This window comes from Quercus lobata, chromosome 9, assembly GCF_001633185.2.
Source record: "Quercus lobata isolate SW786 chromosome 9, ValleyOak3.0 Primary Assembly, whole genome shotgun sequence".
In the NCBI taxonomy this organism is placed as follows: domain Eukaryota; kingdom Viridiplantae; phylum Streptophyta; class Magnoliopsida; order Fagales; family Fagaceae; genus Quercus; species Quercus lobata.
Window position 1 is genome coordinate 45,790,788 of NC_044912.1, and position 26,291 is coordinate 45,817,078.

The following is a 26,291-nucleotide window of genomic DNA, read 5'->3' on the forward strand; positions in this document are numbered from 1 at the left end:
TATTAAAAATTTGTAATATATTTTGTGGGGGAATTTGTTTTGAGTTCATCCAATGACTAAATAGCTAAAAAAAGGCACTAGTGGTGTTGTTCTGTGACATCAGAGAGATAATCAACTAGTGGTGTTGTTCTGTGACATCAGAGAGATAATGAACTATTTAGAAATCTTCAAATTTGTAAAAAGTATTGTAGCTCAGTTGAATTAAATGGTTCTTCTCTCTGTGTAGTGAACATAGGTTCGAATTCTCTTTTCCTGCTTATAGTAAGAAATTTATTTATTTTGTTTTTAGATATGATAGGACAATTGTAGAATTTGCTATATGATGATTACTCACCATCTCATGCCAAGATATTAATTAATGGGTTTTTTTTTTTTTTTTTTTTTTTTTTTTTTTTTTTTTGTAGTAGGGTTTGAATCCAGCTGACTCTTGTTCAATGACAAAAATTTTTTTGGGTTAACTGTAACCCGCAAGAATCTTTGAACTTTGATATCGCTCTTGTTTTCTTGCAGCCAGCTTCTTCCAAGCATAGTCTAACATTTGACTATTACATAAACATACAACGGTCAGTATTAGGAGCTAACTATAACAGCAAAACAAAGAGGGACAACCTTCTAGAAAAAATAACTTATTTTTTCCACTCACAAGGTGGTAGCAAGCAAACAAGTCAAGAATGTCTGCTGTGGTATCCTCACATCACATGAATGATGCATCCAATTCTCAGCCTACTAAAAAAAGGACCTTATGAAATTTAACTATGAATTTGAATTACAAAATTCTTCTCTTTCTAGATCTCTGCATTTGCAATGCTGAATCTGAAAGACCCCTCGGGTCAGTTTTGCAATACAGACACTAATATTAGTAATGGTAGCCAAATATCAGCAAATATTGATCACTTATTAGCTGAATTGGTTTCCAAAGCCACCTCCAATGGTTTTATTGCCACTTCCTATGGTAAAAAACAAGACCAAGTTTTTGGTCTTGGACATTGTAGAGGGGATGTGAGCAGGACAGACTGCTCAAGCTGCATCCAAGATGCAGCAAAGCAAATCCGCCAACGCTGTCCTAACCAAACCGATGCAAGAATTTGGTATGACCATTGCTTTTTACGTTACAGGAATAAAAGCTTCATTGGAGAAATTGATACATCTTTTGGTATATTCTATTGGAAAGTGGAAAATGTAACCGATCCTGCAAATTTTAACAAAGAACTAGGTACTCTGATGGATCAGATTAGAGCACAAGCAATTGAGACAAAGAATGAAGGGCTTGGAAAAGTGAGGCCAAGTTGTCATCATTTGTGACACTATATGCATTGGTGCAATGCATAAGAGACCTATCTCAGATAGATTGTGCATAGTGTCTGGCCATTGTTGTGGAAAATTTTGAAACCTTCTTTAAAGACCAGAAAGGATGCAGAGTTTTATATAGTAGTTGTTATGTCCGATATGAGCTCTATCCATTTTTCTTTCCTCTTGTTTCAAAGTCAAACAATACCATGGCTGATACTCTTATGGCTATAGTTTATCCCTAAAATTTCAAAGCTTAGTCCCTATGCCATTGAGCCATGATAAGGAAACATATATAAAAGTTCAAATAGTGTAAAAACACCCTTGAACGTTTAGACCCCCAATTTACAAATTACCAATTCAAGCTTTATATCAAACAATTAATGTGCGAAACATGAACAAAAGCTTAATATAGAATTGGTAAACAATCTATGCCAATTAAAATCACATTCACAGCAGAAAATAAAAGGCAAAAATAAAGGGAAGAGAGATGCAAACACAAGGACAACACACGATGTGTTATCGAAGAGGGAACCGAAATCCTCGACGTAAAACCTCTTCGCCGCCCTCCAAGTGGTAAACAATCTACTAGAAAATGTAGTTAAGATACATGAACAGCAATAGACCCTCCAAGCCTAATCTACCCAGTGTACCTAAGCCCTCCAAGCTTCTTACTCCAATGAAGTTGCGCTGAACCTATTTCTTTTCTAGAGACTTGAACCTCGGTCTTTGTCCCCTCACACCCCACAAGCACTTATACTCGTGGAGTGGCCATCGCACTATGGGTGTGCGATGGTGTTTGGTGGTAACTTATGATAAAGTGTGGAATACCATTATATTTAAGTCAAATTTCCTAAAATACCCTTTTTAAAATAAAAAAACATTTATTTACACTTTTTGATAATTTAAATTTGAAAATTTGTTGTTCCATATAATTTTATCAATGTAATTTGTTGTTCTCCAATGACAACTATGTTTAGAGGGAGAAAGAACTAAAATTTTCTATAATCAAGTAGAATTATGGGTTTATATATTATCTAGGGTGCTTAGGCCTTAGAGTTAGATGGAGAAATATATTTTGGAAATAAAAATTTTAAAAGTAGAATTATAAACTTAAATGTATTTATTTTATTTTATAATAGTTTTTATGTGTAAATTGCATTCATTATTGTCATTTATTCTTCTTAAACTTTGGAAAATTTTGAAGAGAATAAACAAATGTAGATTTATAAATTTTCTTTAAATTAATTTTATGCTCTATATTTGGTGTTATATAATTTTTTTTCTATATATTTAATTAGTTTTCTAGGAATTTTAGAGTTTAGACCGCTTTCATATTTTCCTTTTACATAATTTGAAAAAAGATCATCGATCAATTTATTACATGTAAACATATTATATATATATATATATATATATAAAATTATTACAAATTTCAAATCCCTTGATTTACTTGAAGCAATCGATTCCTTCATTTTATTTTCACTCTTACGCTCTGTTTGTTTTGCTGAAAAACCTTTTGTAAAGATAGTTTTTCACATTTTTCAATATTTGGTAGCAAAAAAAAAAAAAAAACCTAGTCAACGGAAAACTATTTTTAATTAACGGAAAACATTAATAAAAATAAGGCTTATTTTCTATAGGTTGCTTTCCAATTTTTTTTTTTTTGGAAACAATCTCTCTCTCACGTGTTACATCTCTAATAAATATTATCTTCATCTGTAGCCGTGGGAAATATAATTTTTTGGCGCTTTCTCTCTTTCATGGTAAGCTCTCTCACTTTTTCTCTCTTCCCTTTACTTTTCTCTTCTCAGTCCTCACACCCTCACTGTCACTAACTCTAATCTCTCCTCTTCCTATAGATCTTTCTCTTTCTCTCTAGCTGTCTCTCTTTTCTCCATGTTTCTCTTCCCCTCTATAACACAGTTCTCTTATTAGATTTTCCCCCCTCACTGATCGGTCAATGGCTTCGATTTGCAAAGGAGAAGATTTGAAGCGATAATTATTTCATTCCTCTCTACCAAAATCTCAATTCTTTGCTTTTAGTTTCAAGCTTAATTTTTTTTTCCTCTAAAAAATTTCCAGTTTGATGAATTCCAGGAAAAAGTTACTTCTTTTTCGCACATAAAAGTGCAAAAAATAAAAAAATAAAAAAGAAGAATGAATGAAGTAAAAGACTGTAAGGTGGTGGGCTTTGCTAGCAGTGTTGGGTTGCTTCCTGCTACACTAGGCCTAAGTTTTTTTTTGGATAAGGGAGTTGAGACCGGTCCAACTATAACACAATTTGGTTCGACTTGTGCTCAAACTATGCCTTGTTTGCCAGGAACATACTTGTGGCAGGCGGAGCTGTTTTAGATAAGTTGTGGCAGATAGACATAATAACAAAAATAAAATATCTGGTTACTTAATAGAAAATGACCAAATGATCCCTATTCAAGAAAACATAATCACAGTAATAATAATCACTTTTACAAAAAGGACAAAAGGGAGCAAATAGTAATATATGTGGGTTAATCAAAAAATAAAGAAGTCAATTTAAATACGGTCCACAGGAGCAAAACCAAAGAGGAAAGAACGTTCATTCTCAATGCAATTAATCTCCTAGGAAAGTACTGCCGTAGAAATTAACTACCTTGAGGAAAATGGACCTGAATTGTTGATGCACAAAGAGCTCCTTTTTGGTTTTGACAGAGAGCAGGATTTCGTGAGGGAGAGAGAGAATCAATCTATTGGTGCATGCCTGCCGTTCTAACTCTCTATCTATTTTCTTTTTGGTTTTTTTCTTTTCTTTCTTTCCCTCCCACTTGTTTCTTTCTGTTTCCTGGTATATCTTTTCAGATTCCTATTCCTTAGTTATGGTTCCCGTTGTTGTTGTTCTCCCTTCCTTGTTCACGGCAAGGGTCTGATTTTATAGTGCCTATCGTGACCAGATTTTACTGTTTTAGCCCTTAATCGCCTTTGTCTGGTTTGAGTCAACTTGCCGACCACCACTGGTCTGTCTGTGTGCCACCCCCCATCACCAGACAAATAAGGGTATTTTGTTTGTTTGTCTTCCATGGCACCCTTTCCTGCTACAGTTTGAGTTCTTTCTATCTCCCTATCCCTCATGGCATGCACCTAGTGGTTCCAACTTAACTTGCTTCTTTTGGGTAGTATGTCATCTCAGCAGGACACTTCCCCTAAAAGAGCCTGAGTAGGAACCTCAAAAATAGATTTTTCCCCTCTTCCCACCACCAAACCATGCCCTCTTACCTTTGACCCATGGTCTCACCATGTCTTGTATTGACTGGGTACAAGCTGGTGGTGCCTGGGCCTTGCGCGTGCCTTCCTTCCATGTGTGTCCAAAATCTGCCTACTGCTCATTTATCTGCTGTGGTCAGGAGGCTCGCCTGCATAGTCTGCCGTCTATTTTCTTTGACCTTTTATGTGAGTTGCTTTTCAATTTCCCGCTCCTCTTAAGAGCTGGGCTTTATTTAATACTGGGCCTTACATTTCTTTTGGCCCATTTTTTTATTGCCCTCATTTCCTACCATATTACTCTGTCATTCCTGCTGTAATGACTCAATCTTGTTGGGCCTCTTTTAGGCCAGCCGTTTACTTTTCCCCCCAGTGGCTTAGCAAGATCATTAGTTCTCCTACTTATGGGCTCCTATGTCTCTTTTGTTTTTCTCTTGGGCATCCTTGGTCCATTTGCTTTCTTTGGGCTTCCTTAACCCTTTTACTAACTCTGCATTCTCATGGGCTTTTACTAACTTCATTGGGCTTCTTTGGCCCCATTACCTTATTCTCATTTTTGGGATTTATGGGCCTGCCATTAACCCCTTACTTTCTTTGTTTGCATTACTTTGGGCCTATAGTGGCCTATTCTCACATTTCTATATCATATACTGCCCATGGGTATGTTATTTCTCTCTTTTCAGGCTTCTTTAAGCCTATTTGCCTCTTCAAGGCCCATTTGTTTATTTTATGAGACTGTGATCTATTATTTCTGCCGCTTAGGCCTAATGGTTTTGCCATCTGTTTGCCAACCCTTTGCTGCCCTTGTTGCTGGGCTTTCTTCTTTCTTCTTGGATTCTCAAAATTGACCCTCAACAAAGACAAAAATTTTATACATAGTGCCTATATTGCTGCCCTTGTTGCTGGGCTTTCTTCTTTCTTCTTGGATTCTCAAAATTGACCCTCAACAAAGACAAAAATTTTATACATAGTGCCTATATGGCTCTAAATTGCTTTTACATAAAATAATATTTACAGTAAATTAATAATATTGTTATATAATGAATGATAATTGTTTAAGGGAATTGCATTTGTTAGCAAATACGTTATGCAAAGATGATATATTATACATAATTTGGAGTAATATTGAAAACTTGTAGTTAACCATAGTAAACAATTAGTATACTAGCAAAAAGAGTAAACGATTAAAAGTTATGGTTATTTGTACTTATTGAAGATATATTCCCTTGTCAATTATTTATGCGTGTGTGTACATGTTTTAAATTATACAAAAAATATAAATAAAAAAGTTGCATACTAAACATTTGAAAATGAGATAGTTTTCTAGAAAATGCTATTTGAAAAATGAACAATTTTCCATAAAACGTTAATGTTGAAACAAACACAGTGTAAGAAAGTGTAATACTTTTCAAAAAAAAAAAAAAAATCATTTTATAAATGTCAAAAGTTATATAAACATAAAATTATTGGAAGGAACATAGAAACATTGTTTCATAACTTGTTGTCAATTCCAATACTTTAGTAGACAAATTAGTTTGATGGGTTCCAGTTATTTAATTAGTAAAGTTTATTACTATTAAATATCCTTTAATAAGGAACCTGAGTTCAAATAGCAACTCCACAAAAAACTAAATGTTATATTGACATGTATCTATTTCACATTATTTTATAAGCTCAACTTTTAGTTTTTATGTACAATTTTTTAAAATTTCAATTATTTTAATTACTTTTTCAAGGAATAATTATATTTTAGCACATTTTCAACAAAAAGTTAGATAAGTTGTTTCCAAATGGACATGTGTTCATTTGGAAATAGCTTATCTAGACCAAATTGGTTAGTTTTGAAAAGTTTTGGACTTAGTTGGCATTAGCTCAAATCTCATAATACGTTAATAGAATTTATCCTTTTAAAAAATGATTGAGAAGTGACATCATAAATTCATATTCTATCACTATCTATATTAAAAAAAAAAATTGATTAGTTTGGTTACCATTAATATTTTGTTTTAAAAAAAAATTAGGAGTAATTACACTTCACTTCCTTGAGATTTTAGAAAATGACATTCTACCCTAAACTTGAAGGAAAAAACATTTTTCCACATTAACATCCAATTAGCCAAATTTTATTAAATTGATATTAAAAATGTTGTGTACTAACTTGCCATTTGCTTAAGGGCAAGGCAAGTTTCCTAAATGATCTTATTTTCGTAATTAAAATGTAATGTTTTAAATTTTTAATTAAAGTGTATATTAAAATATTAAGTGTGAATTTTGCTTATTATTATTATATTTTCGTTTTACAACGAATTATGGAGAGATTTGTTGTTGCAAGTATTTTGGTGCTTGATAAATTTTATATTTTATTCTAAATTTATTAATGATTTTTTACTAACCATGTTTAAACTTTAGTTAAGAGGTTATTACGAAAGTCTTAACCATAAAGAGTGTAAATTTATTCAAACTTCAAGGAATGAACTCAAGAAAGTGTTTTTTCAATTCAAGTTTGGGCTGGAATGTTTATTCTTCCACATCTCAAGAGATTGCTTTTTCGGTTTTTCATTTTAAACCGTGAAGTGTCATTTCTTTAGACCGACCTCAAGGAGAAGAATGTAATTACAAAATTATAACAATAATGAGTTTGAATCTTTAATTGTAACACGTGCCATTTCTTCTATTGTCCTTTTACCCACGGCTATAATCTAAAACTCTACAGTAATAATATGGAGTTAAGAAAATTAGCTTCGTATACATACATGCATTTCATTCCATACCCAAATCGTCTTAGACCTCTCCTCTTAGCCTGTAAAGACAAAGCATCAATATCTAAAACCCATGCTCTCATGCTCTTGACCGGCCTCTTCATGCATCGAAGCTCCAATGGTGGACTCATCGCGTCCTACGCAAATATAGGCGACATTAAATCTGCCCGAAAAGTGTTTGATGTATTGCCTCAAAGAGGCATAGGTGCATGGAATGCCATGATCATTGCGTATTCGCGTATAGAGTACCCAGTTGAAGTTCTGAATTTATATCGTCAAATGATTTTGGAAGGTGTTAGACCCGATAGCTCAACTTTCACGGTGGCCCTCAAGGCGTGCACGAGGTAGTTGGATTTGAAAACAGGGGAGGAAATTTGGGGTAGAGCGATGGATAGTGGGTTTGAGTTTGATGTGTTTGTTGGATCTTCTGTTTTGAATTTGTATGCAGAGTGTGGGAAGATGGATGAAGCGATCGTGGTCTTTGACAGGATGCCGAGAAGGGATCTTGTTTGTTGGACAACTATGATAAGTGGGTTTGCGCAGAGTGGGCGGCCAATTGAAGCGGTTGATATGTATAGGCGAATGCAAAAGGAAGGAATGGAAGGAGATGGGGTTGTGATGGTGGGTTTGACACAGGCTTGTGCAAATCTTGGGGACTTAAAATTGGGTCTTTCTGTTCATGGGTATTTGATTAGGAAGGATCTTCCTATGGATGTTGTAGTTCAAACTAGCCTCGTGGATATGTATGCCAAGAATGGACATTTGAAGCTTGCTTGTCATGTTTTCAAGAATATGCCTTGTAAGAATGTCATATCTTGGGGTGCACTGATATCTGGCTTTGCTCAAAATGGTTTTGCAGGGAATGCACTTGATTTATTGGTAGAGATGCAGGGTTGTGGATACAGACCAGATTTAGTGTCTCTTGTGAGTGCACTTCTAGCATGTACCCAAGTTGGGTTTTTGAAATTGGGTAAATCTGTACACGGATATATTGTGAGAAGGCTTGATTTTGATAGAGTTTTAGGTACTGCAGTGATTGACATGTATTCAAAATGTGGAGAACTTTCTTGGGCACGCACTCTCTTTGATCTGATAAACTCCAAAGAAATGCAATGATAACCAGCTATGGAATTCATGGGCATGGAAAAGAAGCTCTGTCACTCTTCCTAGAGATGACAAAAACAAATCTAAAACCAGATCATGCTACTTTTTCTTCCCTTCTCTCGGCCTTCAGTCACTCAGGTCTTGTGGAAGAAGGTCAATACTGGTTTAATCGTATGGTTAGTGAATATAAGGTCCATCCAACTGAAAAGCATTATGTTTGTATGGTTGATCTTTTGGCTCGTGCAGGTCGAGTTGAAGAGGCTTGCAAGCTAATAGATTCCATGAATGCTGAATCAGGGCTTGCTGTTTGGGTTGCTCTCCTGGCAGGTTGCTGCAAAAATGGCAAGTTGTTGATTGGAGAGATGGCCGCAAAGAAGGTTCTTGAGTTAAATCCAGATGACTTGGGAATTTATTCTTTGGTCTCAAACTACTATGCAAAGGCGAGGAAGTGGGATGATGTAGCTAGTGTTAGAAAAATCATGAAAAAGACGGGGATGAAGAAAGTGCCAGGGTATAGTGTAGTGGAAGTGAAAGGAAAACTTCATGCTTTTCTTATGGAAGATAAGAGCCATCATCAATATGAGAATATGATGCAACTTTTGGATAAGTTGGATCATGAAATGAGGGCTATTGGATATGTCCCAAAGACTGAATTTGTGTTGCATTCCCTTGATGAGGAAGTCAAAGAAAAAATGTTATGTAATCACAGCGAGAGGCTTGCTATTGCTTTTGGTCTCTTAAACACAGGGCCTGGAACCAGATTACTGATCATAAAGAACCTTAGGGTGTGTGGGGATTGCCATGAAGCAACCAAGTTCATTACGAAAATTGTGAACAGAGAGATTGTTGTGAGGGATGTGAAGCAATTTTGTCACTTCAAGAATGGGATCTGCTCATGTGGTGACTACTGGTGAAGCCAATGTGCATAGATTTCCTTTCTCTTTGCTGGATTTTTCACAGCTGGGGTGTTGAAATATCAGGGTAGGATCTGACATCTCTTTAGGAAAGCAAGTTGCTAATATTATAATGGGTAATGGAAGAGACGAGCAAGCTAACATCACAATTGCATACTACTACCTTTAAGGTGTGTATAGATACAGCTTGGTAACCAGTACAATGCTTTGAGATGGTCCCATCCAACATATCCATATCCAGCTGGGTTGCTGGCAGAATTTGGGTATTGATATACATCTGCAACTTTATCGATTTCCCCTTTTTACTATATACATTAGCTAAGTTCAAAGAGCTTTTGCTGAAAATGATACACTTTCTTTATTGCTCATGGTAGATGCAGATTGTTGAAAGGATTTACTTATGATTGGAATGCCAAAGAAAAGGACTTGGGGGGTTTTTTTTAATCCAAATGTCTTCCTGCATGCTTAGCACCAACAAGACTGATTTGCCTCCAACAGTTCCGGTAATTAATCCTTTTGAACTCTTAATTTTTTTTTTTTTCTCTTGCTCTCTAGTGTCAAAGGCAATACATTTTTTTCATCTCATAATACGGTGGCTTTTACTTCTGCTGCATGAAAATTCAAAAATTTTGAGGATATTATTTGGTTTGACATTAACAACACAGATTCTCTAACAAAAGAAAAATTGAAAGTATAGACACAACTTAGGGAATTTCATATGTTTATTATTTCTGGATGCTGTTCACATATTCTAATATCTAGTTGATAATATAGATCATTACAGAAATGGTCTGAAGAGCAGCCCTTTTCCAACTGTAACTGGTAATTTCGTTTAGTACATCACTTGTGGCTACATACATACAAACACATATATGTATAATATAATTAATTTTAGTGGCCAGTAGAGGTTGTGAACTCTTCAGATCAGATTCAGTGTATTTTCTTCCCTGTTTTGGGGAAGAATGCCAGATTTCTGGGCTTATGCAAAGGATACAATTCCCTTTTCTTCTTGTAGTCATGGACTAAAGGATAAGTGGGGAATGACATATGCTCAAGTGGCTTCTAGATGTGCTCATTGAAATTCTGGGCAACATTAAGAAGTTTCTGTGGAACTATTGCTTGATGGTTAATTGTGCATACCTTTTGCATTTTGGGGATGTTAAGGATTATTTTCACTTTTCCTCTACTTTAGTAAGTGTTTTTGTACTGTATTCACAGCCAATAAGGATTCAGCATTTGTAAGGGGTCCACCTCCTCCCTTGGCTTATAGAGGAGGGGGGATTAACCTCCATAAAGAACACAATTCATCATTGTGAGATACTGTTCATTGTTTATCTTTTTCCAATATCGGTAATACTAGTTGCTAGAGGTAGAGGATTCCCTGCATCACCTGTGGTTTTTCACTCTTCTTGTTCATGCAGAAGGGTTTTCCATGTAAACATTGTGTTATTCTCTTTACATTCTCATCATTTACACCTCTAACACTCAAACGCCCATTTTTGATACAATAATGACATCCAAATGTATGGATAGTTAACCAATCTAAACCCAGTACCTTGAAAACCCATTTATAAACCCTAACTATCTCATACATTTATAAATACTTAGCTTCCCTATACTTTTTGATCTTCCCTACCCTGTTGGCATCGAAATTGAAGGCCATAGGTTTACTTTATGCTTGAGCCAATTGGTTTTGTGGCGAGCACAACCAAGTTGTCGGCACTCAACAAAAGCAGTGGAGAGGGAGGAGGAGGAGGGGGAGGAGGAGGAGGAGGAGGAGGAGGAGGTGATCTTAGAGAGAGAAGGTGATAACTTTCAGTATTAGAGAGAGAATGTATTAAATTTTGGAAATAAAAGATATTGTTGGTAGGGAGCTCATTTAATGACATGACTAGTAGTGTTTTTTTCACCATTAGATTTCATGAAAATCTATGTTTTAAAAAATGTTAAACTCTTGTAGAGTTACACTAGGTGTAACTTGAACCTATCTTATATTTCTGTGTGTATGTGAAGTAAAGAGTCAATTAATTAATAATTAAACCTATGCAACTTGGTCTCATATGTCTAAAGGTAATTTGGCTGTTATTCTAGCAATAAAATTTACCTTATCTGTCGAAAGACTTGGAAAGGATTTTGCTCCCAGATATATGTGTTGGGATTGTAGCCGTTACATGATTGGTCTTGTAGTACAACATATACACTTGGACTTTGAAATTTTCCAAAGTTTGAAACCTGACCAATTATTTTTTCTATTATATTGTTGATGATCTCTAAGGTAGTGACGAATTTTGCTGATTTTGTGCTGTTTTCTGATTAGAAATCTGTGGAAATTATGCTTTTAGGTATTTGGAGTTTGTGCTGAGTTTTCCCTGAAATTGGCCCTATAAAAGTTAAATTCGGCTCCTTTGGATGCAGGCCTTCTTGTTTTTCTAGGTCCCAAAATAAGAGACTCAACTAATTCCATTATTTTCTATTTTCATTGAAAATTTGATCCTAGAAATGAAATGTTGTCAACTCTTGATATGTGTGTATGTATGACAGGTTAGCTCTGTTGAGTTAGTAAAATAAAGTAATAATATTGATTTGTTTCTTTAAAATTTGCAGTAGATGGATTCTTTGCTATCAATTGAATATCATTAGTTTTGTTAAGGTTGCCTACTATGACTTCTTCTAGACTCCACAAAAAGTGGAAGCTTTGTGTGTTGGCTACGACCATTATATATGCACTCTTTTTCAGTCTATGATCATCCAGATACCATCCTTGAAAATTTGGAATTAGAAACTTCTCCTCATCTTATTTGTCATTTAGAAACCAATGTCATGTTGTTCCATCCAGGTGAATTGACATGGCTCTCCTATGTAATATGTGGATCACTTCCAGATTGGTTGAATCAATGCAGTTGCATTGAAGCTTCAATTGCTAGCTGTTGCCTAAGCTTGACAGTGCAGAAGTGCGGGCTTTATCACTACATGGCCTTTTTATCAGATAATTGGGGTCTCATTTGTCAATTGATGTTTGATAACAGAGAAAGAAATAAGCAAAATTGTAATGGTGAAGCAAGACCTAGTAGAACTAGAAGCTGTGATGAGATATTTCAACCTGAAAGAGAATACCATCGATCCCACGCTTAAAGACAATGGAAAATGAGTTGTAGAATAACCTTCCTCTACTTGCACTGCCACCTTCATTAGTTCTGAGCTCTTTATTTCTAAGTTACTGGTGTGTCATCCACCCTCTAGTCCTCTGTCAAAGATTTATTTAAAATAGCTCATTTATTTCCTCTTTTCTTTGTGATTTGACTTTTCCACAGGTAACTTCAACTCATATTAGCATTGCCCCTTTTTTTTTTTTTCTTTTTCTTTTTTTCAAATTTCTGAGGATGAATACTTTAACAGTTAGCAGAAATTTATACCAAATTTATGTATTTCCTATATTTAAGTTTCTTGTCAATCAATTTTCCAAAGTTGCATGCCTATATGATATTGTACCTAGTTATCCTTTGTTTGGATGAAAATAAATAAGTTATTAAGAACAGATGCAGCACAAAGCCACACACAACATACTTGTATCAACAACAAAATAACTAGACATGATACAGACAAATTCAAAGAAGAACAAAATTCTCGTCACAAATCCTAGCTTGTCCTAATTATATCTTGACTCTTACTAGGACATCAACTACAATCACACCAGCATCTAGAATAGACATAACAAATGAAGCATGAAACACAACCGCCCTATTGCATAGGACTCCCTGGCTTCACTTGGAGAACAAATAATGGAATATTCTTACTTAGGGTCTGTTTGGATACTGCTTATTTTGCTGCAAACTGAAAACTTATTGCTGAAAATATTGTAGCAAAATAATTTTTTAAAGGCAAAACACTGTAGCAAAACCCATGGTTACGTTTTTCAGTTCTTGGTGGTTTGTGAACAATACCTATGGGACCTACTAAAAAAATGCAAATCGCGCATGATGCACAAACATCCTCTCCCAAACGCATGCTTATTACGCAGAAATCTAGACATGCTAGTGAAGAAGGTAGCTCTAATAACCTACCTTATGCAAAGACGGTATAGCTTCCTAATATTATTGAAAGATTCATGCCAAGTTTGGGAAATTTGATTGGGATTTTAAGCACACAAGATGACTCTGATTATGAGAAATACTAGTGAAAAATGGTAGCTTTGGCAAATCCGAAGGCTAATAAACTTTATTCTCTGAATTTTTTGTATGTCACCATCTTGCCTCCTTTCACATATCTTGGTAGATGCATATACATATACATACATATATATATACACTATTCATTGGCATATACTTGAATTTCTTTTTACGTGCCGTTCTTCTTCGCTATTTCTGAGCCTAGATGATATGACGAGTGAAGTCCAAAAATTGGTAGTATGTGTTTCTTCAAACTGCAGGACATGCTCTTCTTGTAAATATATATCCTTTTCTTGATGTGGGGTTTTACAGGTTTTGGGAAGGATTTAGACAGTACATGAGTAAGTTTGGTGAATTGGAAAATGTAACATTGGTGATGAAGGTACTGTGAACAATTCCTGTACATGATTTTTTCTATTATAAATTTTTTGCTTAAGGATACTGTAATTTTTGGTTTTCATGTTCTATGTTCATCCTCTGTTCATGCAAATTTTTTTTTTTTTGCTAGTTAATCCTCTCATTTCTTGCTAGGAGACTTAATTTTTTATAATATTTTACCCTCCTAGCCTGCAAGAACTTAAATTTACTTGGTTTTGGTAAAATTATTCCATACAAATGAGAATTATAGGTTGATGATTACCTAAGTTCCTACCTACTTCACTAAGCTAGAAACTAATATTTTACAGGCATTGGTTTGATGAGCAATTATTGTTTGACCGTTAGTTTCTAGTTTCTTTCATGAATCACATTTTCCAGATTTTCTGTATATTGGATGGTGGGTTCCTTCAGCTTGGTGACTAATTGGTTTCTGCTATGGTAGCAAAATTGCCAAACAAGATGTTCTCATGGATTTGGCTTTGTCCCATTTAGCACTTCAGAAGATCCTTAGGTATTGAGCTGCTAGACAATTAAATTTAATCAGGGTAGGTTGAGCATTATTTCCAATTAAATTATCTGATATTCATGCTGTCAAAAAATTCTTGTAGTTGAACATACCCATAATGAAAGGAAACTTGAGGTTCAAGTTGCTACTCAAAGGCAAGTTTTGTTCCTTGCTTAAAAGAATTCTTTTCTTCAAATTGATTACCATCTTGAGGTGGTACCTCCTATATTGCGTTCCAAATCTTTAGTTTTACAGCTTGAAGTTCCCATTGTCTTGTGATTAAATTTTATAAAGAAAACAAAGACAGCATATAGACTGTTTATATTTGGATGATTGGACATGACAGATGATGGATCTTTTATCTGTCTTGCCTCAGTCGGCAGAATGTGATTAATTGTATTTGTTTAAGTTTCATCCCTTTGGATCCAAAAAAATATTGCATATTTCTTTGAGTTCAATTAAAATTGATGTGCACATGTAGAGAAAATTCTTTGTCTATCAATTCCAATGAGTTGGTGTATATTTTAAAATTGTTTGTTGCTTGTCAATTGTCATTTATTAATTCCATAAGATGGAGGTAAGCATCGATATCCTTAAAAATTTCTCCCATCTGCACCCCACTTTATGGGTCTCTTTGCAGTTATTTTTGTTTTGAATGCAGCAAAATTCTTTTCTTGGCTCATCCTTTGTAAAATTATCATATACTAGAGTTGTGCCCATTTTTGTGTTTTGTTTTTAAATGAAATAATTATGCAATAAATTAGTTTTCTCTTATTTGTTGGTTGTTTGTAAGTTGGGGTTTGGGATATGAGTATGTGGTTTCTTATGCATATAAATCTCTTTACTAATTTTTTTTATGTGTATTGGCCATACCTAGTAGTGATCCAACTAACATAAGGTGCTAGAAGCAGAAATCTAGAAATGTCTCTAACTGAGAGAGATTTTTATGAGTAACACTATGATTATATATAATATTAAGAAGATTTATATAATTTAATTAAGATTTATTTGGTAGCCAATTCTTGATAGTACTTATGTGTTATTAGATGAAAATATGTATTTAATACAAATTGATGTTAAAAGCCAAAATACATTTCACCTGTATACAATATGCAACAAAGCTTGCCTAGAATCATCTGCTCATAGCACAATTACAGTCTGAAATAGCCAACCATTTATTTGCAGAAGAGTAAAGAACCTATGACCCTGGTTTTGTACTAAATTATCTTTGCATTACTCTAAATCAATACATATGTGTTTAAACTTGATTGGTCTGTTGTTTTGTTCCCAAGTTTGCTTTGCTTTTTTTTATATGTAACTTATGTTTATTAGCTATAGAAAGAAAAAAGAGGGGAAAAAAACTTAGGCAGCTGGTAGACAAAATCTATAGCTGCTTTGAAATTGAAAATTAATTAGTTATACTTCAAATAATTATAAATCATGCTCCTTGGTTTTTGTAATTGAGTTTTAAGAGTAAAATCTACGTGGATGAAGTATTGCCTCTTTGTCTTCACTTCCACTATGCTGATATATTGTGAGAAGCTTGAGTTTCTTTCAAAATATAGCAATTTTGGTGGAACAACCATAATAACCCATGTTAACTTATAAAATTCTCTCTCCATTCTCTCTCTCTATTCTCTTGATGCTGGCTCATAGGTATCAATAATGACCAATTTGTTATAAAGACCAACAAGTTACCTCTTACTGGAGAACTTTCTCTATTTATATTTTAATGTTGCAACATGTAAGTCTATGACAGAGAATTTATTCAAAAGAAAGTATAAAAGATACAATGCTAAAGAAAAACTAGCCATAAGTGGACCTCCATTTTGGATACAATAAGAAACAAAGGAAAGTATAACTTAAAAGGAGAAGAAAACAGCATAAACGAACAAAAATAGTACCAAGACCTGACAGAGAATTTATTCAAAAGAGAGTATAAAAGATACAGTGCTAAAGAAAAAATAGCCTTGAGTGGACCTCCATTAAAACAGCATAAACGAACAAAAATAGTACCAAGACCAATGAAGTCCATATAAAATCTCAGCAGTGAGTGCACTGCTCTTGGCCAGAAAGCCCACCTGCTTTTTACAATAGATTGAAAATATTGTATAAGCTCAAGTGTATAAGCTTAGTATGTTTCTATGCTAAAATCCTGTCCTAAGTGATGATCATCTACATTGATGATATGTTTCCTTATGTCATGGTAGAATGGGTTATTACAATATAATTCGTTGGTTGTTTATTGCTAAAAATACTAATAAAATTATCAAGAAAAACTCCATTTTCACCTGACAGCTTTTACCCATATCTTTTAATGGATTTTTATGGTAAAGAGATATTTTGTTTGCATTTTTCGATTTTATATTGTATTATACAGCTCTAGCTGTTTGGCTTGGATGATGATATAGTTAATATAATAATACTTATTCACTCTATGGGGTATGTAGTTGGCTTTTGCCTTGCCATTATATTCCCAAGATGATTTTGTAGTTTCATGGGATAATCCTTTGAAATTGAAATTTATTATATTTTCATGAGAAAGAGCTGTCTCTTATTTACTTATCCACAGAACATTAACTCACTGTTTTCCAAAGGAAGAAATAGTACTTCCAAGTGTTGTTCTTGAGTTTTTGTTGCTAGAATACCTCCAAGTGTCACAGATGATGATATTTGCAGGTATCAAATTATGTCCTGATCACATTCACCACCTCTTCTTGTTGCAATTAGCAATATCTAGCAAGTTTTTGTTGCTAGAATACCTCCAAGTGTCACAGATGATGATATTTGCAGGTATCAAATTATGTCCTGATCACATTCACCACCTCTTCTTGTTGCAATTAGCAATATCTAGCAAATCCAAATGCTTTTACAGCTGCTTGCATCACTAATTAACACTGTGGGATTGTAAAATAATTAAAATTTGATGGATAGTTGATGATTGTTGCAGTTACTTTATGAATTAAGCTCCAGTTTTAGATGCTTACATACTGAAACTATACAATATCCTGTTAACTGTAACAGAGACGAGTGTTTTTTGTGTTTTTGACATTTTTCTTTCAGGTTTAACAATTACTTACACTTTTAAAGTTGCTTGCATTCCAGGATCCAGTGACAAAACAACGAATTGGAATTGGAGTCGAAATGTATAGAGAAATGTAGAAAGTGCAGCTAGAGTTTTATAAAGTTTTTGTATTCTGGTTTTATTCAGGTGAATTTGTAGAAAACATATAGTGTTAATTTAATTAAGAGATTTTAAACTAAGTACAGTGTTTAAGGTGTAGTTTGGAAGATTGAAAATTGTGGAACTTCATCCTTTGTTGTATTCTGTATTGTCTGCAGACAAATTGGTCTTCCATTTAACCTCATTGTATTGCCTGGTTTGTTTACAGATTCAGTAGACCAGATAATGTCTGAAACACATGAACTTAAAGGTTCTACAGTTGCTGTGGACTTAGTGACTCCAAAGGTGTCTTATTTAATGTGCTACTTCCAACTTGTATTGAAAATTGAATTCTCTGTTAAGGTGATGGTAGACCTGCATGTTCCACCTGCCATAATTTGTTTATGCAAATGGTAGTAGTTGTGTTTGTTATATAGGAGTAATGCTTCGTTAGCATTTTAAAAACAAATTTCCTCATTGGCTAAAATGGCAAAACAAAGAGATAAAATGTTCTGTCTGGTGATGGTTTTAAGAAGTTATTTAGATGTAGAAAAACTAAAGTTCTAAATTTCAGTAGAGGTACCTATCAAAAAATTCAGTAGAAGCAAAACATAATTGCTTTTGGCAGCAAATTTTTTTAACTATTTTCTTATTTGTTCTATAATGATTGTTAATTCCTTGCCATTGCTGTTTCTATAATGAGATTCACTATGAATGTGAGAAGAATAGGCATCATGTCATCGTGTTTCAAAAGCACCCAATAATTTACCTATAACACGTGAGTCCCTGGCCACAGCAAAAGACACTAATTTTACTGAGTCAATAATTTTTTATATGTATAAGATCATGAATCTACTTAATATAAATCAATCATAGCATGGAGGATTATGATATGCGGCAAAGCTATCCATTAGTGATATTGCATCCATTGAATTTTGTCATCTCGCATTTTTGCAGCAAAAAAATTGAAGCATTTTTTTGCCACCTGTGTGCATCCTTCTTTTACAATGAATTTGAAGTAAAGCATTGAGCAAATCCAACTCAAAAATTATTCAAAAAACATAATATGATAACGTCAAGACTCATACATACAATGGTAGACAATGCATTATTTTCTGTAACATGCCAACCAAGACTACTCGGTCTCATATACAGAAGAACACAGAAAGACAGCTAAAGTTCAAATAGAAAACAATTGAGTTTAAAATACCACTTCTCATTCTTGCACCTGGTTTTCGAACTTCTCAGCCTAGCAGGATTAGACTTCTCTCTCCCTTGCTTGTCTCTCCCTAAACTTTCGAATGAAGTCTTCAGCCTTGACGTCAGTCGAGTCTGCTGAATCAGAACTTATACTATTAACCAGAACATAGGTTGTGGGCTCACGTGGCAGAGTTTTGAACGGTAGTGGTGGTGGTGGTCTCACTTTCTTATCCGGTGACGGAGGTTGCTGGGCTGCAGTAGATGATGGCGATGAAGTATCTGGTCTCTTCAGATCCTGATCATCAACTTTATTGGATCTCACTTTCTTATCCTTGGATCTCACTTTCTTATCCACTTTCTTATCCTTGGATCTCACTTTCTTATCCGGTGACGGAGGTTGCTGGGCTGCAGTAGATGATGGTGATGAAGTATCTGGTCTCTTCAGATCCTGATCATCAACTTTATTGGATCTCACTTTCTTATCCTTGGATCTCACTTTATTGGATCTCACTTTCTTATCCTTGGATCTCACTTTCTTATCCGGTGACGGAGGTTGCTGGGCTGCAGTAGATGATGGTGATGAAGTATCTGGTCTCTTCAGATCCTGATCATCAACTTTATTGGATCTCACTTTCTTATCCTTGGATCTCACTTTATTGGATCTCACTTTCTTATCCTTGGATCTCACTTTCTTATCCGGTGACGGAGGTTGCTGGGCTGCAGTAGATGATGGTGATGAAGTATCTGGTCTCTTCAGATCCTGATCATCAACTTTATTGGATCTCACTTTCTTATCCTTGGATCTCACTTTCTTATCCGGTGACGGAGGTTGCTGGGCTGCAGTAGATGATGGTGATGAAGTATCTGGAAGTAGATCATCACTACTGTTATTACATGCATGTTCATCATTTCTATTATAGGAGCCTGTGTTGTCACTGTTGTTGATGGTGAGGAAAACACAGACAGTGACGAAAAGAAGCAGGACAAGCAGTGGTGTGAATACTTTTGAGGTGAAAGAGATGAATGAAGGCATTGCCTTGAGGATGAAGAACAGAGATATAAAAAGACCAACTATCAGGTTAGGAGGCAACAAGTGGTTGCGACGGCCGTCACCGGTGGCTTGTGGTGAGAGTGGGAACATGTCTTCTTCCTTTTTATTTTTTATTTTTTTAAGAATCGTGTGGTTTTTCGTTTTTAAGAGTAACTAGTTTGAGCTTGCTAGATGTGAGAAGTTAAGAACTTGAGGATGGTATTTATAGACTGAGGTTCAAGGTTAGCTTGAATGTATGGGAGTCTAGGGGGCCGTTTGGATTGAGTTTTTTGATAGCTCAATTCTCAGTTTCCATAACTCATAACTCAAAAATGGTGGGACCCATAGTAAAAAGGTTGTTTGGCCAAACGATAACTCTGTTTCCATCACTCAATTCTCTGATTTTTGAGTTATGAGTTATGGAAATTGAAAACAACAAAAGGCTGTTTTCAGTTTCCATAACTCATAACTTAATGGCATTTCCGTAAATAAACACACATGAGAGACCCACAGCCGCAACTTTTGACCACCTTTTGACTTTTTTTTTTTTTTTTTTTTTTTTTTTTTTTTTTTTTTTTTTTTTTTTTTTTTCTGGTTGGCGTTGGCTGTGTTTTTTTTTTTTTTTTTTCTTTTTCTTTTTCTTTCTGGGTTGGCGTTGGCTTTTTTTTTTTTTTTTTTTTTTTCCCTGGATTGGAGTTGGCTTTTTTTTTTTTTTTTTTTTTTTTTTTTTTTTTTTTTTTTTTTTTTTCTGGTTGGCGTTGGCTTTTTTTTTTTTTTTTTTTTAAGTACCTAGACTCACCAAACTTAGTGAAAAAAAAAAAAAAAAAAACCCAGACCCAACAGCCAACCTAGGAGGGGGAAAAAAAAAAAAGAAGAAGCTGCTAGTGAAAAAAAAAAAAACACTGTACCGTGACAGGTGTGGGCCCTCCAAATAGTGTGAAAAATAGTGAGTGATGAAAACTGAGTGATGAAGGCAAACGGATGTGAAAAATTGAGTGATGAGTGATGAGTTATGAGTGATGAGTGATGAGTGATGGAAATTGAGTGGTGGAAATTAAGTGACGAAAATTCCTTACCCAAACACTATTTTTTGAGCTTTCAAACACTATTTTTGGATGTTCCCACTATGACAACTGGACAAAATTATCTAGGAAAAGGATTTGTAGATTAGTCAAAGAAAGCACCCTTAAAAATTGTTTGATAAAATAAGTAAATAACCCAGTTGATTCCAAATGCTGTACAGTTGTTAATGTTGACCATACAAGTTTTTTGATGAACTATTGACCATACAAGTTTTTGGATGAACTATCGACCATACAAGTAAATTATAAAATGAGGGATAAAAAAAAATTTACTTCAACTTTAGGAGTACTACTTTCTGCACTTAATAATTAATGCAACTAGTCGCTAATCCTTGCAATGCACGGGAAATTTCTTAGAGGATAGGGTTAACCTGCACGATGGAGTTATTTTGTTCCTAAGGTTGGATTCAAAATTGTCAAAAATGGTTGTGAGTACAGCTCATTTTAATCACAAATACAAACATAAAAACTATTTAAAATTCAAATAACGAATGAACACATAACGAATGCCTGCAGCACGTTTTGATATATGACAATAGAGGCCTGGAGAGAAAAAATTTTGAATCATTAAGATTTTGAATTTCTACTCCCTTAAATAAACTCTAAAAGACAGGAATAACCTTCAAAGTAGAAGAACATTAGGTTAGCACAAAGAACCAATTGCAAAAATTCTCGAGCTATAGGGAGCACCTGGACATATAAATCTTAAATAAGAAAAGCAGTTCACCATGTGCTCTAACAACCAATTAAAGGAAGCTAAATTGAATACAAAGCACTAAAACTGAGAGGGAATTAGAAGGGGGGGGGGGAATTAGAAAAGAAGGGGGGGGGGGAGGGAATGGACATTGTTCCATGGAAAAAAAATAATATAAAAGGAACAATCTCATGATATACCTTGTAGACAAGGGTTTTCTTTAAAAATAAATAAAAAATATAAGTTGTAATTCAATTAAACTGCATATAAAAACATGACTTAGTTTCAAAAGGTTATATCATATTTTCATATATTAAGGCTGGAGTTAGCAAGATGCCTAAATAACAACTATACCGTAGGCCATCTTTGAATTGCATACAACCATAATCCATTGAATTTCTCTTTCAACCTTATCAGAGAAATAGACACCCCTGATGTGGAGGAGGGTGGAAGATTAGTCACAGTGGAAGATTGAACATGACTGCTTCCTGGAGCATCATTGTTATAGGGCTCATCAGACTGTGAATCAGCCAGAACAATGGCATGGGAAACTACTCTAGAACTGTCAAAACAGGAAATTCGGCACTTTCTATAAGTTTCAATGCAGGCTCAAACTTCATCACAATTACAAAAATATTATGTGTAAAAAATAGAAATCAAAGAGATGGAACTATTGAACCTAATTTGTTCTGCAATATAAGGAACCGCTGTATGGTAGACAATGAAAAGAGCACGTCTTGCTGGGTTTGGAGGAATTCCATAAGGTCCTGCAACTTGTTAAAACAACGATGAGGACTGTGGCCGCCAAAAATAACGCTGATGTATTAATAGTTTTATTTTTTTTTAGGGTTTTATTTTTTTTAATAGTTTTATTTTTTTAAATAATGCTGATGTAGAAAAATGTGGGAGCTTCAAAAGTTTTGGTTTTATATATATATAGATGACACTCTAAAGTTATTAGAATATATAATACGTGTATGGTGATCTGGGGAAAGTAATAAAAACAAATAAATAAATATTTTTTTAATTGATTTATTTGTAACTGCATCTAAAAAAGTGATTGATTAAAATAAAATAAAATAAAATAAAAACTCAAATTTTCTTGCCGCCTCCGTACAGTTGTTGATAATGCTCTTTTGGTGTTGGTGGAATTTGAACCCAACCACCCTAGGCACTTGTTTGACGGCAAGAAATTTTACTAGTTTTTCTTTGAGATGATAGATTTTACTGGTTAGCTAATTGAAACATGCAAGAATCTTTGAATTTTGATAATGCTCTTTTTGATGGCAGCCAGCTTCTTCACAGCATAGCCAACTTAAGACTGTATCATAACGTTCAAAAAAGTCTTCAAAAGAGTCTTTATTATGAAGCAACTATAACAAAACAAAAACAAAAAAACAAAGAGGGGCCATCTTCTGGAAGAAATGTCTTATTATCTCCACTAGTGAGCAAATAAGTCAACAATGTCTGCTTTGGTGTCCCCATGCATCCACTTGCCAAGTCCACTCCTCAGCCTAATAAAAAGTGCCTTATGAAATGAATCTTGGTGTGAGCTTGCTACAAAGCAGAAGTATGACTTTCAATTACAAAATTCTTCTCTTACTAGCTCTATGCATTTGTAATGCTGAATCTGCATATCCCTTGGGGCAGTTTTGCAATACAAACACTAATATTGGTAGCCAAATATCAGCTAATATTGATCGCTTATTAGCTAAACAAGCCATGGACCTGCGCGTTGCGCATGATAATTATTTTTATGGTGGTTTTATTAAATTTTTTTATACAATTTAAACTAATTTAATAAAGAATAATGTATTTTGTAATTATATTTTTATTTATTAAAAGAATAATCATAAATGTAATATAGGAACAATCATAAATCATAGAATTAATAATTTTTGTTGTACTAAAATGAAAAAAATATAATTTTTCTCAGAAATTCAAAAGGTAAGTTAATGAAAATATTTATTTATTTTTATAAAAGTTATGACATTTTGTGAATCATTAAAAAGAATATAAAACATGGAAATTATTCTTTTAGTTTTAAACAAAATTTCTCAAACTTATTTTTTTTGCCTACAATCCAAAATACTGAAAAAAGTAACTAAAAAAAAATTAATAAATCTTAACTATGATTAATTGGACCAATTAGGAAAACAATTTGTTGTTTATAATCTACTAAGGTTATTTTCTTTGCAGAAATTATAATTTCATCCACCCAAAACATATTATCAAATTATCAATTATTTGCAAAACCTAAGAATTAAATTTCTATATGTGCATTGTTATAAAATAATAAAAATAATAATTAAAGTAAAATTGTGAAAAATAAAATTTGTCTCTCATCTAATAATTTTTGTTTAACCAACCCTTGCTTTTCTCTAAATAAATGGCATTATAGAGTACTTCTAATACAATTATTAAGAGTACTTTGTCCACCACAAAGGATTAAAAAATAATAAAAAATGATTAAAATCTCATAGTTTAACATCTAAATTGAGCATTATAAAAATCATGCTATCAAATTATAATAACTACCAAATTAAATTATCCAAATCATGCTATGTAGTAGAATAATATTATATTTTTATATGCTATATTTAATCTTTTATATTGCAATAGGATAACATTTAACAATCAAAGAGAGAGAGAGAGAAAAAAAAAAAAAAAAAAAAAAAAAAAAAAAAAAAAAAACCAAAACTGAATCACATTAACCTAAAGTAGATTAAAGAATATAAAAAATTATCAACCTAAAGTGAAGATGAAAGAAAAATAAAAAATAGATAGTGAGAGAGAACCTTTTTTTTGTTAGGGAAAACTATGCATAGAACGAAAGAGATAGTGACAAATTTATAGTAAGATGGTGTGAATAAGAAGAGACAAAAATAGAAGAAGATGAAGCGAAAAATGAAGAATGATATTAATGTAGAAGGTAGTGGGGATATGAGAAGGTGAGGGAAGGAGAAAGGTTGGAGAAGTAGTGGGGAGATGAAAAGGTAAGGGATGGAGAAAGGTTGGAAAAGTGTAAATATGAAGTAAAAAAATATTATAAATAATTATAAGAAAATGGAAAGAAAAAAAAAGGAAAGAAAAAAGATAATGACGTGGATAATGATGTGGCTCAACATGAGCACAACAACATTAAACGCTACGCGCAATAGGATAACATTTAACAATCAAAGAGAGAGAGAGAGAGAGAAAAAAAAAATCACATTAACCTAAAGTAGATTAAAGAATATAAAAACTTATCAACCTAAAGCGAAGATGCAAGAAAAATAAAAAATAAAAATCCACCCAAAAATTGTGTGTGTGAGAGAGAGAGAGAGTGAGTGAGAACCTTTTTTTTCTATAAGGGTAAACTATGCATAGAATGAAAGAAGTAGTGACAAATTTATAGTAAGAAGGTGTGAATAAGAAGAGACAAAAATAGAAGAAGATGAAGGGAAAAATGAAGAATGATATTAATGTAGAAGGTAGTGGAGAGATGAGAAGGTGAGGGAAGGAGAAAGGTTGGAGAAATAATGGGGAGATGAAAAGGTAAGGGATTTAGAAAGGTTGGAGAAGTGTAAATATGAAGTAAAAAAATATTAAAAATAATTATAAGAAAATGGAAAGAAAAATGATAATGACGTAGATGCTGATGTGGCTCAACATGAGCGCAGCAGCATTAAACGCTACGTTTTAGTTTTTAGTAATATATAGATTGGTTTCCAAAACCCCCTCCAATGGTTTTATTGCTACTTCATATGGTAAAAACCAATATCGAGTTTTTGGCTTGGCTCAATGTAGAGGGGATGTGAGCAGAACAGACTGCTCAAGTTGCATCCAAGATGCAGCAAAGCAAATCCGCCAACGTTGTCCCAACCAAGCCGATGCAAGAATTTGGTATGACTATTGCTTTTTACATTATAACACTAAAAGCTTCATTGGAGAAATTGATACATATAATGGTATATTATATGGGAATGTGGAAAATATAACTGATCCTGAAACTTTTAACAAAGAACTAGGAACTCTGTTTGATCATATTAGAGCACAAGCTGTTGAGACTAGGAATGAAGGGCTTGGGAAAGGTAAGACCAAGTTGTCAACATTTGTGACACTGTATGCATTGGTGCAATGCACAAGAGACCTGGCTCTGGTAGATTGTGCACAGTGTCTGGCCATTGCTGCGGGAAATTTTGCAAAGACCGGAAAGGATGCAGAGTTCTGTATAGCAGTTGTTATGTCTGATATGAGCTCTATCCATTCTTCTTTCCTCTTGATTCAAAGCCAAATGATACTATGGCTGATACTGTTATGGCCATACTGCCATAGGTCCCTATGCCAAATCAGCCCTTGTTAAGGAAATAAGGATGTTGCAATAACTCCTTGAAAGTTCCATTTGAATAAGTATTGCTATTTGTGACATTTACATGTTTGAATTGAAGCCACGGGCACGAGGGCTTCACGTTAAGTGGCACTTCCTTGTGTTTCCAACGAGCCAAGGTCTTTTGTTAAATATTTTTATGTTCTAATTCCAGGTATTTGTGTTTACTTCTTTTCTTAAAAGTGAATGCATCTAAAAAGCCGATAGATTGTAATAAAAAACTCAACCTTACTTGCTGCCTCCATGCACTTGTTAATTAGTTCTAGTATTACTCAAATATATTAGATTCTCCAACTATACTAGAAGATTCTTTCTTATTTTGATAGATATCCATTCATTAACTATAAGGTCACCTATTGTCATAGACTCATAATAGACTTCTTTAGTCTTCTCCATCTTTTTT

The 26,291-nt window shown here is 33.9% G+C and overlaps 2 protein-coding genes and 3 pseudogenes across 3 annotated transcripts; 3 read left to right on the plus strand and 2 right to left on the minus strand.

The window, feature by feature from the left end:
- Positions 1 to 755: 755 nt before the first annotated feature.
- Positions 756 to 1,532, plus strand: LOC115959598 (annotated as a pseudogene).
- A 5,697-nt stretch (positions 1,533 to 7,229) lies between these two features.
- LOC115960595 lies at positions 7,230 to 17,614 on the plus strand (annotated as a pseudogene). The gene is made up of 4 exons (XR_004085209.1): positions 7,230 to 9,564; positions 9,676 to 9,804; positions 12,138 to 14,356; positions 14,454 to 17,614. The product of XR_004085209.1 is annotated as a putative pentatricopeptide repeat-containing protein At3g25060, mitochondrial (transcript).
- Positions 17,615 to 18,561: 947 nt separating this feature from the next.
- Positions 18,562 to 19,922, minus strand: LOC115962183 (pollen-specific leucine-rich repeat extensin-like protein 1). Its single transcript, XM_031081074.1, has 2 exons — positions 19,085 to 19,922; positions 18,562 to 19,051 (listed from the first exon to the last, which is right to left on the minus strand). The coding sequence occupies exons 1-2, from the start codon at positions 19,852 to 19,854 to the stop codon at positions 18,772 to 18,774; spliced, it is 1,050 nt and encodes a 349-aa protein (XP_030936934.1). The 5' UTR covers positions 19,855 to 19,922; the 3' UTR covers positions 18,562 to 18,771.
- Positions 19,923 to 21,294: 1,372 nt separating this feature from the next.
- On the minus strand, positions 21,295 to 23,004 carry LOC115961851 (peroxisome biogenesis factor 10-like). The gene is made up of 5 exons (XM_031080759.1): positions 22,929 to 23,004; positions 22,199 to 22,292; positions 22,002 to 22,081; positions 21,446 to 21,529; positions 21,295 to 21,368 (listed from the first exon to the last, which is right to left on the minus strand). Exons 1-5 carry the CDS (start codon positions 23,002 to 23,004, stop codon positions 21,295 to 21,297), a joined length of 408 nt encoding a protein of 135 aa, XP_030936619.1.
- Positions 23,005 to 23,067: 63 nt separating this feature from the next.
- On the plus strand, positions 23,068 to 25,836 carry LOC115958972 (annotated as a pseudogene).
- The last annotated feature ends 455 nt before the right edge of the window (positions 25,837 to 26,291 follow it).